The sequence below is a fragment of the Mastacembelus armatus genome, chromosome 5, assembly GCF_900324485.2.
Source record: "Mastacembelus armatus chromosome 5, fMasArm1.2, whole genome shotgun sequence".
In the NCBI taxonomy this organism is placed as follows: domain Eukaryota; kingdom Metazoa; phylum Chordata; class Actinopteri; order Synbranchiformes; family Mastacembelidae; genus Mastacembelus; species Mastacembelus armatus.
In genome coordinates, this window is record NC_046637.1 from 20,157,612 (window position 1) to 20,170,129 (window position 12,518).

At 36.8% G+C, this 12,518-nt stretch overlaps 2 protein-coding genes across 2 annotated transcripts; one reads left to right on the plus strand and one right to left on the minus strand.

Moving 5' to 3' along the window:
• Positions 1 to 827: 827 nt before the first annotated feature.
• eevs (2-epi-5-epi-valiolone synthase) lies at positions 828 to 5,449 on the plus strand. Its single transcript, XM_026307675.1, has 5 exons — positions 828 to 970; positions 3,717 to 4,350; positions 4,513 to 4,752; positions 4,911 to 5,163; positions 5,352 to 5,449. The coding sequence occupies exons 1-5, from the start codon at positions 828 to 830 to the stop codon at positions 5,447 to 5,449; spliced, it is 1,368 nt and encodes a 455-aa protein (XP_026163460.1).
• Positions 5,450 to 7,609: 2,160 nt separating this feature from the next.
• On the minus strand, positions 7,610 to 11,600 carry mitfa (melanocyte inducing transcription factor a). The gene is made up of 9 exons (XM_026306858.1): positions 11,496 to 11,600; positions 10,704 to 10,916; positions 10,501 to 10,596; positions 10,217 to 10,325; positions 9,740 to 9,823; positions 9,383 to 9,439; positions 9,121 to 9,196; positions 8,756 to 8,903; positions 7,610 to 8,068 (listed from the first exon to the last, which is right to left on the minus strand). The coding sequence occupies exons 1-9, from the start codon at positions 11,526 to 11,528 to the stop codon at positions 7,664 to 7,666; spliced, it is 1,221 nt and encodes a 406-aa protein (XP_026162643.1). The 5' UTR covers positions 11,529 to 11,600; the 3' UTR covers positions 7,610 to 7,663.
• Positions 11,601 to 12,518: the final 918 nt, after the last annotated feature.

The following is a 12,518-nucleotide window of genomic DNA, read 5'->3' on the forward strand; positions in this document are numbered from 1 at the left end:
TCTTTAAACTTTTTTTGTAGCTCCATCCAGAAGTGGAGTAAAACACAGTTTAACATTTTATTTATGAATGATTCACATCATGCATGAGTGTCCCAGGTGGTGAAATGAAAATATAATATTGTTATTCACACAGCTCTGCTTAAATGTTTAGACTTCTAATGTAAATATTGGCCTGTCTGTCCTTTCAGGTGTGCCAGTTTCAGAACTCTACATAGGCCTTATAGAAGTTCCTGTCTCAAAGAAAACTAACTATAGCCTTAACTGAATCGAGTATTTTTTTTATGTCATCCAATGCCAGAAGAGGCATATTTTATGATGTAGAAAAGTAATTTTGTTTGCAAATCTTCACTGGCCACAAAATAAATAAAATAAATAAATGAATGGAAGTATGATTAGTTTGTCATACTACATGGGCAACAATTTATCTTCTTTTAACCACAAAAACCAAACAAGCTGTCATCAAACATGAAAATGTTTTAGGAATTTAAAGCAAAATATGTCAACGTCTCCTTCATGTCTACCTTTCCCTGTTTATCTCTTGAATGCAATGACATTTATCTTTTTTAATTACTGACTCTTCCTGTTACGTGATGAGAAACATTTGAGCAAATGAAATTATTTAAGTTAGCAGGACTGGTGTTACATCAACACTAATGACATAAGGAAAATAGTATGTGCAATAACCTGTGAGGCATTCTGAAAGAAAATGCTCCTCCCTTTTTGAAGTGGAATCCTACTGTTAATACACTGACTCCACTTGTGTGATCTTCATTAAGACTGCCGCTAGCTTGGTTCACACCTGTGACATAAAGTCGTCACTGCAAAAAATGGGAAAGGTTCATCTGCAAGACAATGATACCACAGAAAAGAAAACAGAATTTAGCTTAGTGCGGGCCAAAGACACCTGGAGGCGCAAACTGGGAAAAAATGTCAATAAAGACACAGTCGACTGTGTCTCTGCTGCAAAAATGTGAGTATAATGTTACAGTAATCTGAAGTACTACATTTACCGAGAAAAAGTAAAATATAAAAATCTGTGATGTTCTATGTTTATTCAGTGTTTGCATATATTTTACATGATTTGCCCCTGACTTCGAAGTAGATTCTGGAGGTTAACCAATCAAGAAATTTAGAAACATTTGCTATTTGCTATTTTCACAGTCTTGACAGTTGTTACATGTATGACATATCCTGGATCCAAAATGTTTGATAGAGACAAACACAAAAGCACAATGGCAAAAGTAGTTAATAGTGTTGGAAGGTTTGCAGTTTAGAGATTATCACTATATAGTTTTGATTTCAAACGGAAATGGGCGTTTTTGCCAGTCAATCTGTACTAAATAAGCCATAATGACGATATGAAAGCATTTTTGATGTAACAAAGTTATCCTAAGTCAAAAACTCATAAAATATTCAGACCATTTGCTGTGACACTCCAACTTGTGTGTAAAATGTGATTGGAGTTCACATCAAGCAAATTCAATGGAATCAATGTGACAATGTATAAATCAGGGCAATAAAAAGATCAAAGTGGCCTCAGTAATTTGGAAAAGTCTATGGCTATCATAGTATGGCTATAAGGAAGCCACTTTGAGTACAAAGAACATGACAGCCCACTGAGAGTTTTCCAAAATAGATTTAAAAGACTAAGAGCATGAAGGGAAAATATTCTTCAGTCTGATGAGACAAAAAAAAAGAACTTTTTGGCAGCCCTCCAAGTACTTTGTCTCACGAAGAACAACCCACTTGTTTCTACAGTTGCCCAGAATGGACAAACCAATTGTGGGAATCTTGTTTTGTTTTAAAGACGACAGCCACCTGTCATTGTGTTCTTTCGTAACACAAAACAAGGAGCTGGGGTGTAACTCAGAAGGCTGCATTTTGCCATCTCACAATTTTTCACATTTTACTCATGGCTTCTTTGAGTGTGTTTCTAATTCTAATTCAATTGTCAACAGTGTCACCAACAAAATCTCCTCCTTCATACTTTACAGTGAGAACCACATGTGGATGCCATCCATTCATGTTCTCTGCATCTCACACAGCAATTGGAATCAAAACTCTCTACTTTAGATTTCAATCTAATCTAATCTAATATAATCTGATCTTTTAAAGAAGGGAATACCTGTTATCTGAAACCTACTCCAACCATTCCTGGTGACTAGGCAATTGTTAATAAGTAAGAATCAATAGTTAGCGAATAGTTAAGGGTTGCCATTTGAAAAATATCTAACGTATTTTCTTTCGTTTTATTTTGTTCAGATTTGTTTGTTTTGTTTTATATTTCTCACACATGCTGGGGGTTGTGGGCCTGTAAAGTTACATCTTCATCTTTGCATTATTATTTGCATTACAATTTCACATTCATCAACAGGATGCTGACATTCAAATTAAAGCTAAAGTTGAATAAGGAAACTGGTTTTGGAAAAACATTATCATCTAGCCATCCCCCCTGACAGTGGGCAAGAGGCAAGGCACAACTTGCACAGCTCACCAGTTTATCACACCCAAGCTGACACACAGAGACAGACAAAATAAACTAATAATGACTGTTTGGTGGACACAGAATTTGAATTGCACTCAAGCAGTTGAACATGCAATGCATACTGGCTCACTCAGTGAAAATTCTTAGAGGGCAACTTTCATTATTCTTGATTATAACAACAGGCAATATGTCTTTATTTGAGATTGAAAGGTATCTGCTCCCACACTGGCTATTACCATATGATTAAACAAAAGGTAAACAAGTGCAAGACCACCATTCTCGGGAATCCACAGGTGACAAACTCACAATTTTTATCATCTGAAACTAAACCAGTGTTTCAGGTATGACTGCAGTTATAGTTGTCCATACATGCCTATGTCAAACTTTGTCAGCTGACAGATATAGAAAACCAGATAGATAAGATGCAAGAATTCTCCTGTCAAATGGCAAAACACCTATTAGAGAATATTAAGAATATTAAAGTCTTACTGTTTAACATGTCAGCATTACTGTGAAGAGAAAACTAGAGGAGCTTTTATTTGACTAATCTGAGTTTTGGAGAGGTGATAACTTATGTGTCCAGCTTCTAGTCTAAACGGGAGCAAGGAGTTTTGGGGTCATTGACATTTAATCTCTTTGTGATGATGTTCTATCTAAATGTGGTCCTTGAGATTAATATAGTGCTGCCAATTCTGCCTGCAGGAAAACCATTTGAGAGCAATGCTGAAGAGACAATGACCAAATTGATTACAGCTTTTTTTTTTTTTTTTTTTTCTAACCTTTGGAACTCTATCAAGTTTGGCCAGATTGGAGTCATTATGGCTTATTTAGTGCCATTATCAATGAATGACCTGTACATTCTTGTTAGATTCATTTTGATAAATGCATAAATCGATTTAAACAAGGTATATTGCAGTCATTTGTTGTTCTATATTTACTTCATACCTGTATTTTTTGTTTTGTTCATAAAAATCTTTTCACTCATGTTTAATTACAGAGCTGGTGTTTTTGCCTAACTCAAAAAGATATCACTTGATACTAAAGTCACAGTTTTAGCTGCAGAAATGTATTTATAACTGTCATCTGAATGTTTTTCAATTAAAGACCAATTAAACTAGCAATGGAGTATACAATATTCAGTGCAATGCCTTGACACTGTAATGGCTCTTTAAAACAGCATTCGTAACATCAATTATATTTTATGAATTTTAAAAAATATTTTGTTTGGCAGCTACGAGGTCGTCACAGTAAAAGACACCACTTGGACAGTGGTCTGCCCCATCGTCTTTACTTACAAGGTGACTGAGACTCAGGACTTGCTGGACCCAAACAACGACACACTCCTTCTGGGTCACATCAGTGACCCGCAGCAGCTGGAGGAAATTAAAAAATCAAACAAATCACTCCAACGCTTCATTGTCGTTGACCAGGAAGTCTACAAAATCTATGGTCCCAAGCTAACAGAGTACTTAGAGACCAACAATGTCCTGTACAAGATCTTGGCTCTGCCCACTACTGAGGAGAACAAATCCATGGATATGGTTTTGAAGATCCTAGAAGAGATTAACAACTTCCCCCTTGACCGCCGCACAGATCCCATCATTGCAATTGGTGGAGGGGTGTGCCTAGATATAGTGGGGCTGGCTGCCTCACTCTACAGGAGACGTACTCCTTACATCAGGATTCCAACAACACTGCTCTCTTACATCGATGCCAGCGTGGGGGCAAAGACAGGGGTCAACTTTGCAAACTGCAAGAACAAGCTGGGTGCTTACATCCCGCCTACCGCTGCCTTCCTCGACCTGTCCTTCCTACAAACTCTTTCTCGACGGCACATCTCCAACGGGCTGGCAGAGATGTTAAAGGTACATACTGTAAAAGCAAGTGGATGTGGAATATTTAATGTAAAGCTGATACATCCTGGGGAATGGTAACGTGTGTACTAGTTAATACATGCTTCATAACAAATAAACATTATTAGTTGTGCTAATTGGAGTTCCTATGTGGTTTTTGTCGCTTCTTTTCAGATGGCTTTGGTGAAGCACAGGGGCCTCTTTGAGCTCCTTGAGAAGCATGGCCGAATGCTTTTAGACACAAAATTTCAGGCTCATAATAGTGGATATGGTCAAAACCTGTTACAGACTGCATCACAAGCAACTCATATAGCCATCACAACCATGCTGGAGGAGCTTGCCCCTAATCTTTGGGAGGACGACCTTAATAGACTTGTGGACTTCGGCCACCTTATTAGCCCTGCATTAGAGATGGTAATCAATCCTTTGTTGAAACATACATATCAGGGATTTGATTGAATGTAAGACAACAAGAGAGAGATTGAAATGAGTATAAGGTTTTTATGCTTTCATTCATTTTTGCTGATGACCAGCCAGCTGTTCACATTGCCCAACTTTTCTTTTCCACACAGAAAGTTCTCCCATCTCTGTTGCATGGTGAGGCAGTGAATATTGATATGTCTTACATGGTCTACGTGTCTAAAGAGAGGGGTCTATTGAGTGAAGAAGAAAAGCAAAGGATCATCCGCTGCATGGTGGGCATGGAGCTGCCTGTCTGGAATAAGGAGTGTACCATGGAGCTCATCCAAGCCTCTCTGCAGGACAGGCTAAAGCACTCTGGGGGCCTGGTCAGAATGCCGCTGCCTGTTGGTCTAGGCCAAGCAGGTAATAATCACTATTGTCAGTCCAAACAGCTTAACAAAGCAAACAGGATGTATTGCGATGTTGTTTAGACTGCACATTTTTATTTGTTGTATGAACTAAATCGTATGTTATTTAAATTTCATGTAATATATGGACAGTATTATTAAAACTTGTTCTTTTGGCTCTCTATCTTTCTTCTTTCATTACAGAAATTTTTAATAACACATCCTATGAGATCCTGCACAGCGCTTATGAAAAATGGTGCGATGAGTTGAACGTATCTTCTGGCAGCAACTGTGACCCTTAACTTGCCCATAACACAATTCTAACATTTCATGTTATGGTCAATATATTTACATTTTGTAGGGAAATATGTAATATGCAGTCAGTTATGTCACTGTTTGTATTACTGGGAAAACATTGTTTAAGTTAGTAACATAATTTACTGTGCTGCAGTTTTATGATATGGCAACAAACTCAGAGGACAGACTAATCATATTTCTACTGCTGTTGACTAGAACTGGGTATAGTACTACTTTCTTATACTACTCTGTTATTATACCTGTTAAATATAGGAGCAAATATCCTTCATTCAAGATTTTTTGTAATTGTACTGTATGCAGGCTTATTCTACTTCCTTGTGTTGTGGCATTAATGAGTCATCTTTCTTCCATCTGCAGCTTATTCAGAGTGCTGCAGCTTTCCCATTAATTAATTGTTATTTTGTGCAGTTGTCATATGTTAGTGTTCTACAAATAAAGTCTTATTGATTTTCTTTTCTCAAACTTTAATAAGGGTAGTAGATTAACAAATGTTAATTTTATCAACTTCATATGTATAATTCCAGCTTTTGAATAAGGCACTGCTCATCAATTGAATAAAGTAACTCTTAAACTTAAAAGGCACAATACAATACTCATATATTGTAATAATTACCTACTTTTGTTGTTTCAGCTACTTTCTTGAGTTAAAATGTTTTCAATCACATTGGAAGTGGAAAAATATTTTTCGTTGCAGTATCAGACTGCTGGCCTAACACAGGGCTAACACACATTACTCCACACAGACAGGTGACAGTGTTGAACTTACATTTTTGTTGTTTAAACCTCATTACTAAAGCCTAAAGTTTCAGTTTCTTAGGGTTACTAATAAGTGCTTTTTTTCATGGCAGCAGCAAAAGAAAATAAAAAAGAGCATTGGTTATTTTTTATTTCAGTATCTAATTTTTAAAATTGGAATTTCATGCAGACAAGCCATGTCAAGAAGATATGTGGATGTAGTTTTAAGCATATATTTTAATGTTAAACACACACACACACACACACACACACACACACTCAGATGCATGGTAAGGTAGATGAATCTATTATTTTATATAGTTTTATTTCTGGGGCCCAAATGAAACAGTGCTCTATTATATTTTCCAAACTACAAAACATCATACTAAACCATAAGGAATTTTATTTTACAGTGTTGACAAGCAATAGCAGAAAATTATATGAAATCTTATATTTTATTTTATATATTATATATATTGCTAACAAGTTCTGACACCAAAAAAGTTTTCTTCCTGTAAAGATTATGCAGTATTCTGCATAATTCAGTTATTCCATTTTGCAATTCCATTATTCTGTTTAGAAAGCAACTGATATATTTGGGGAATATACTGCTGTGAGTGCTCGTGAGCATATAAATTACACTTTATTTTATTCCTTTATCTCTTCAGTTTCTTTTTGCATTCACTATAAACAAGTATAGTGAAAGCACTTTCCTTTTGTAACCCCATGAAAAATGTAATGCAACACAAGATTAATTTATCTTATATTAAAAGTACAATTCCTAGTGTGTCTTATTTGCCTTTACTCATTAAAACTGATACATAAATTACAAAAAGTTAGATTTCTGATGTGTGAGACCATGTTATAATAAGAAACTTTCAACATTGTATTTGCAAGCCAATATAAATTAAAAGAGTCCTCAGAAAGTAAATCTCTAAAGTACTGGTAAACAAAATAAGCTCAGTGGAAAAGAAGCAAAATGAAGAATTAATAGTAATAATACTTGTGTTAATAGTAACACTTTGGTCTGTTTTATTTGGAATATTAGGGTTAGAAAATGGGGTAACAAATAGCATACATTTACTTGTGTTTAATTAATTCATTAATTAATATCATGCAAGATTTGATTGTTAAATTTTGTTAATACCATCCATACTTTCTTGCATTGACTAGTACCATCCATACTTCATTTTCTTTTTTTTTTTTGAAAACTTCTTCCACTTAATTGCCAATACATTTTCACATATATATGTTATCTCTTTTTCCCTGCACAGCACAGTTGTATACTCAGTATATTTGGGAAAAATATAAAAATGAGCAAAAAGTAAGAAAGACTTATGTTAAAAAATAACTAATTTATCCACTAAGTCATCTGTATAGCCTTAAGTCACTTTAATGTAGGTGCCTCATTGATGGGGTGTTACAGATAAACGTGTCAGTGTGGCTCAGGGCAGTGGTTCATGCTAACAGCTATGCTCCTTCTCTTCCATACTAGAGCTGGATATGTGGTGGCTGCTGATGGTGTTGGTGCCGTCTGGGGACATTGAGGACACAAGGGGATCACTTGGAGAAACTGGCGACAGGGTGTTGTCCTTTAACAACTCCTTCATTTTACAGGTCCTGGAGTTTCCATATTGGCCAGAGTCTCCATTGTCTGCAGGAATCTGGTCAAAGGTGATTGTGCCATTGTTGAGGTCCAGTGTGCATGGAGGGGACATGTCAGAAGCTGAGCTATGCTGATATAGCTCTGAGGGGCAGTCACTGAGCATGGGTTCCTGTTTAATGGCTCGTGCCATCAACTCTGATGTGCAGACAGATGGAGATGACACTATGGTAAGACCATGGACACGGGCCTGGATCTCCAACTCCTAGATGAATATATACAAACACACTTAATGCCATTGGTATTATATTTTAAAATATACTGATCAGATTAAAGTGTTATAATGTTACCAGTAATAAATAGTTGCACAGAGGTGGGGACAAAACAGAGCTTAATGGAATAGTTTGCTGATGCAGACATTTTGTGAGGCTATTTCTTTGCCAGGAGGAGTGAATTCATGTCATCACTGTGAGGTTGCCAAGCAACAAGCCAAAACTCCAGAAAGTGATTGCACCCAATCAGGAAATAAAAATGAGTCATACAATATAATGTGTTAGATGACATAGCCAGGTTAGCCACATCCTCATTTCCGGACTGTACTAAACTAAGTTAACCAGCTGCTATTGTCTCCAGTTTCATGTTGAATAGACAGATATGAGAGCATTGGCAAGAACTTGTCAGATTATTTCTTTAAGCACAACATAGTACATGTCATTTAAAATGTACTCTAATGCAAAACATGTAGAGTCTTGAGTGACATCTGCAGCACAAAGACAGGGATTTGTATAAATTAATACAATCCAGTATACTTTGACCTACTAACTACGGACTTTACCCTCTAAATGCATCTCACCACTAATACTTCTTGTAATATTGGTTGTGATTGTGAATTCACTTCAGTGCACCCATTTTGTGGCTTGTTTTACTTTTTTGCCACCTTAGAATAACTCACCTGTACACGAAGCATCAGATGGCGGTTTGCATGCTCCAGCTTCCTTTGTCTGCACTCGAGCTCCTTGGTCCTCTGCTGTTCCCGCTGTAACTTCCTGATATAGTCCACTGAAGCTTTCAGAATGGTCCCCTTATTCCAGCGCATGTCTCTGGGGTATACAGGAGACAAAAGGTCTACAGTCAGAATCAGCTGACCAGCTGACCAGAACAGCACGGGATTCTTAACAAGCCCCCTGAGCAAATAAGCCATTACACTTTAACAACACTTGGATGCACAAAGAAGAAGATGTTAACTATAAAGTTAATGAACAGACATTAATGGATGGGCACATGCATTCACAAGCACATGCAAGAATAAAAACTTACGGATCATTTGACTTGGGTATCAAAGTTCCCAGCTCTTTGATGCGATCGTTGATATTAAATCTCCGTCTTCGTTCAACTACAATTAGTCAAGTAGAATATACAGTAAGTACAGTAGCCTGGTAAACTCAACTTTGCAGTCTGTCAGGTGATGGAATAAATCTATGTAACTTAACATTTTGTAAATAATTTTACATATCACAGCTTACCGTTTTACTATACAAATATGGTTGTAGAAGTACTGCATTGGATTCTACGGACTTACTTAAGTTGTGGTTGTCCTTCTTCTGTCTCTCTTTAGCAAGAGCACGAACTTCAGCCTCTGAGAAGTGAAGAGAAATGTAGCTATCAGTGCTCTCAGAAAATGTAATGAATGAAGCGCTAGGGTGATAAAATGAATGGAATAAGACAGTAATAAGAACTCTTACATGTTCTGAGGATTACAGTAGGAAATAAAATCATGTTATTTAGCTTTTTCTGTGATCGGCATTTATAGATATTGTGTGCGATTTAGTCAAACACAAAATACTTTACAAAGATAGATATTTTTAAAAATGATTTTGGAAACAGTTTTTACAGTATACAAAACATTTTTTTGCTATCTTCATTTCGCTTTGCTTACCTACTGGAAAGCCCTCTGACCTTTGATAGTTTTCATACTGGCCACAGGATCCAGGCTTGTCCATCACTTGCTTGATGCCAGGAGCTAGAGTGATTATTTGGCAAATAATTGGCTTAATAGTATCTTGTGTGCTTCCAAATTGCACACAATATGGACATTCGTCTACAGCTTTCACTTTCTGATGGCAATGTGTTTGATTTACTTTACTATTGGGATTTTGTTATGGTAAACATAATTTCCATTATCATTGCTTGCAAGAAGTACTCAATGATTCGAATTACACACTTTTCTGTGTGCAATTCAATCACATTTGACTGCATTGAGATGAATTGAAATTTACTTTGCCAAGAGAGCCGTCTAAGAGTAACACAACTTAAATAATACCTATGGATAAGTACAATGAGGATGAGAGTGAACAGAATAAGCAATTTCTGATAATACCAGTTATGTGTGAGATGTGTTTTTCTAAGTATTTACCTGTGTATTCCCTTTTAATGTTGGGTGGACAGGAGTTGGTAATGGTGAGACCTGGCAGTGGAAGTCCTTGATTACCATACACATCCAGTAAGTTGCCAGACACAGGGAGCTGCGTAATATTAAAAAAAATGTCTTAATAATGTTTCCTTATAAAGATCAACCATGCCATCAATCATAGCAACAATAATTATTATTATAAACCTACAGAGGCTTCAAATGCAACCCTCTAAAGACATTTTTATAGTGCAGAGTACTGTCCTTTTAAAGACAAATGGACAAATTACCGGGTTGTTAATTTGAAGTCCTGGGTCCATCAGTCCAAGAACATCATCGCTATAACTTGACTCCAAGCTAATAATATCATCAATGACTTCATCCATCTGTGCAGCAGAAAATCACATTTGATTTTATAATTGCAGCTTATCAGTGTGTTGTGGTCTAATGAAAAGTCACAAAATCAAAAGTCTTTGGTAATCAAAAGGTATACCTCTTTCTCACAGTTAGAGCTGAGCGTGAGCAAGGCCATGGGACTGTTGGGGGCGCTGCTGCTAGGCCCGGGTGGCATGCCATGCTCAGGGGGCTGGCTGGAGCACTGGCTACTGGCTTTACCACCCAGGGTGGTGGACAGATACTGCCTCACCTGCTGCCTCTGGGCCTGCTGGATGTGATACTTGTTGGGATTATCCAGGTGGGGCTGCACCTAGTTGAGTAACACATACATAGGAATGCATAAAACGGTACAACAGAACATAGACTAATTCCTTTATCAGGTGTTGTGTGTGTGTGTGTGCGTGCGTGTGTGTGTGTGTTTTGTTTAGTTGTTTTGTACTGTGGTTACAATTTGTGGAAACATAAAGGCAACATTGACTGACTGCGTGGATTATGAATTGAAACAGTGATTTATACCAGATTGTGATGATGACACTATAATTCAAATATATAAAACCCATAAATATATTTTGATTCAGTGTAAACAACAACTGTTGTTACAACTGTATTGATTTAGTACTTTCCTAACCTGATGGCAGGCTTTCTTTAGCACTCAAACACAGAACTCTTTAAATTATAACTGAAATCTTTGCAGTAACATATTTTCATACCATCTTTCACTCAGGTTTTTCACTCATTTTCATGGTTGCATATTGTGTTTAGGAAGCATGTATTTAGTAAACAGTATTTAACAGTATATGACGATGATTTGCTTTATCTTCACCCTGATTTAATCCAAACATTTGTTTATCTTTGTTTTAAACAATTTTAAAAAATCAAACCATCTCACCTGATAGTGGCTGTATTCAAGCATCTCCAGCATGATAGAAAAACAACTAACATACAGTATATAATCCCTTTATCGTGTTAGCCTACAGCACAGACAGTAAGCTACTATAGCTTGTGCAAACCTGAGAGCAGTCACTAGCCTTGTTTAATTTATCCAGAGCTCAAGGCTCATTAGTTATGCAAGTTAAGAAACGGAGGAGGACAGTGCAACTCATCCTCCCACTACTATGTTGTTCCAGCTTAACTATGAATTTATGTCTTTATGGAGCTCATTTGACGTCACTACCTCCTTTTCACAAAGGAGCCTTTCTACTTGTCGGCTGTTAGTCTGCGAAATGAAGCTTGCTTAAGGCCAACTGATGTTTAATCTTTAGTTCTGTTCATCTAGTATAAAACATTATTTGTTCTGAGCGCCAGGAAAACAACTAGCCCCACTGTTTCACTACAAAACTTGCCATAGGAAGACCCAGATGTATGGTGCGTTCACCACCCCCACCCAATTTTAGGATTTTTAGTGGTTAAGTGCATTTAATGATCAGTTCCAATGCAGTCACAGTTGCAAATACTTTGAATTTGGATGAATTTATGGTAAAACTCTAAAAGTTCAGAGATGGTTTTGTACAGCTTAGTCCGGCTCTGCCTCAAAAAACATATGCTATCAACTTTAATATGAATATAGCAGCAGTCAAGGGGAGATTAACTCCTTTAAAGCTTTTTATGTGCTTATTTTTGTGAGGATGTGGTCGTGCAGCTGCATGGCAAAAACAAGGTGAGGTCATGAAGAGACTGATATTGATTAATTAATTATTACAAGTCAATATGCAGCATGGCACTGTAAATCCATTTTCAATAATCCTATGTGTTTATGGCTCCATGTGTCTTCATTCAGGTTCAAGTGGCAAAATTTAAAAAACGTGGCATTATCCAAAGTTATTACTTAGTGTCTTTGGAACCAGATGAGAGTTTGATGAAAGGTTTCTGTTGCCAGCATTTATCCAAACTGAGACAGACTTACCACCCACTG

What these genes read in the sequence shown, in the direction of transcription:
- eevs (XM_026307675.1), top strand. Translation starts at nt 828, where the DNA reads ATGGGAAAGGTTCATCTGCAAGACAATGATACCACAGAAAAGAAAACA. An exon ending in TGTGTCTCTGCTGCAAAAAT is followed by an intron (nt 971 to 3,716) that starts GTGAGTATAATG and finishes TTTGTTTGGCAG; the next exon opens with CTACGAGGTCGTCACAGTAA. An exon ending in GGCTGGCAGAGATGTTAAAG is followed by an intron (nt 4,351 to 4,512) that starts GTACATACTGTA and finishes GCTTCTTTTCAG; the next exon opens with ATGGCTTTGGTGAAGCACAG.
- mitfa (XM_026306858.1), bottom strand. Translation starts at nt 11,528, where the DNA reads ATGCTGGAGATGCTTGAATACAGCCACTATCAG. An exon ending in TTGAATACAGCCACTATCAG is followed by an intron (nt 10,917 to 11,495) that starts GTGAGATGGTTT and finishes TTACTCAACTAG; the next exon opens with GTGCAGCCCCACCTGGATAA. An exon ending in ATCTGATGCTTCGTGTACAG is followed by an intron (nt 8,069 to 8,755) that starts GTGAGTTATTCT and finishes ATATTCATCTAG; the next exon opens with GAGTTGGAGATCCAGGCCCG.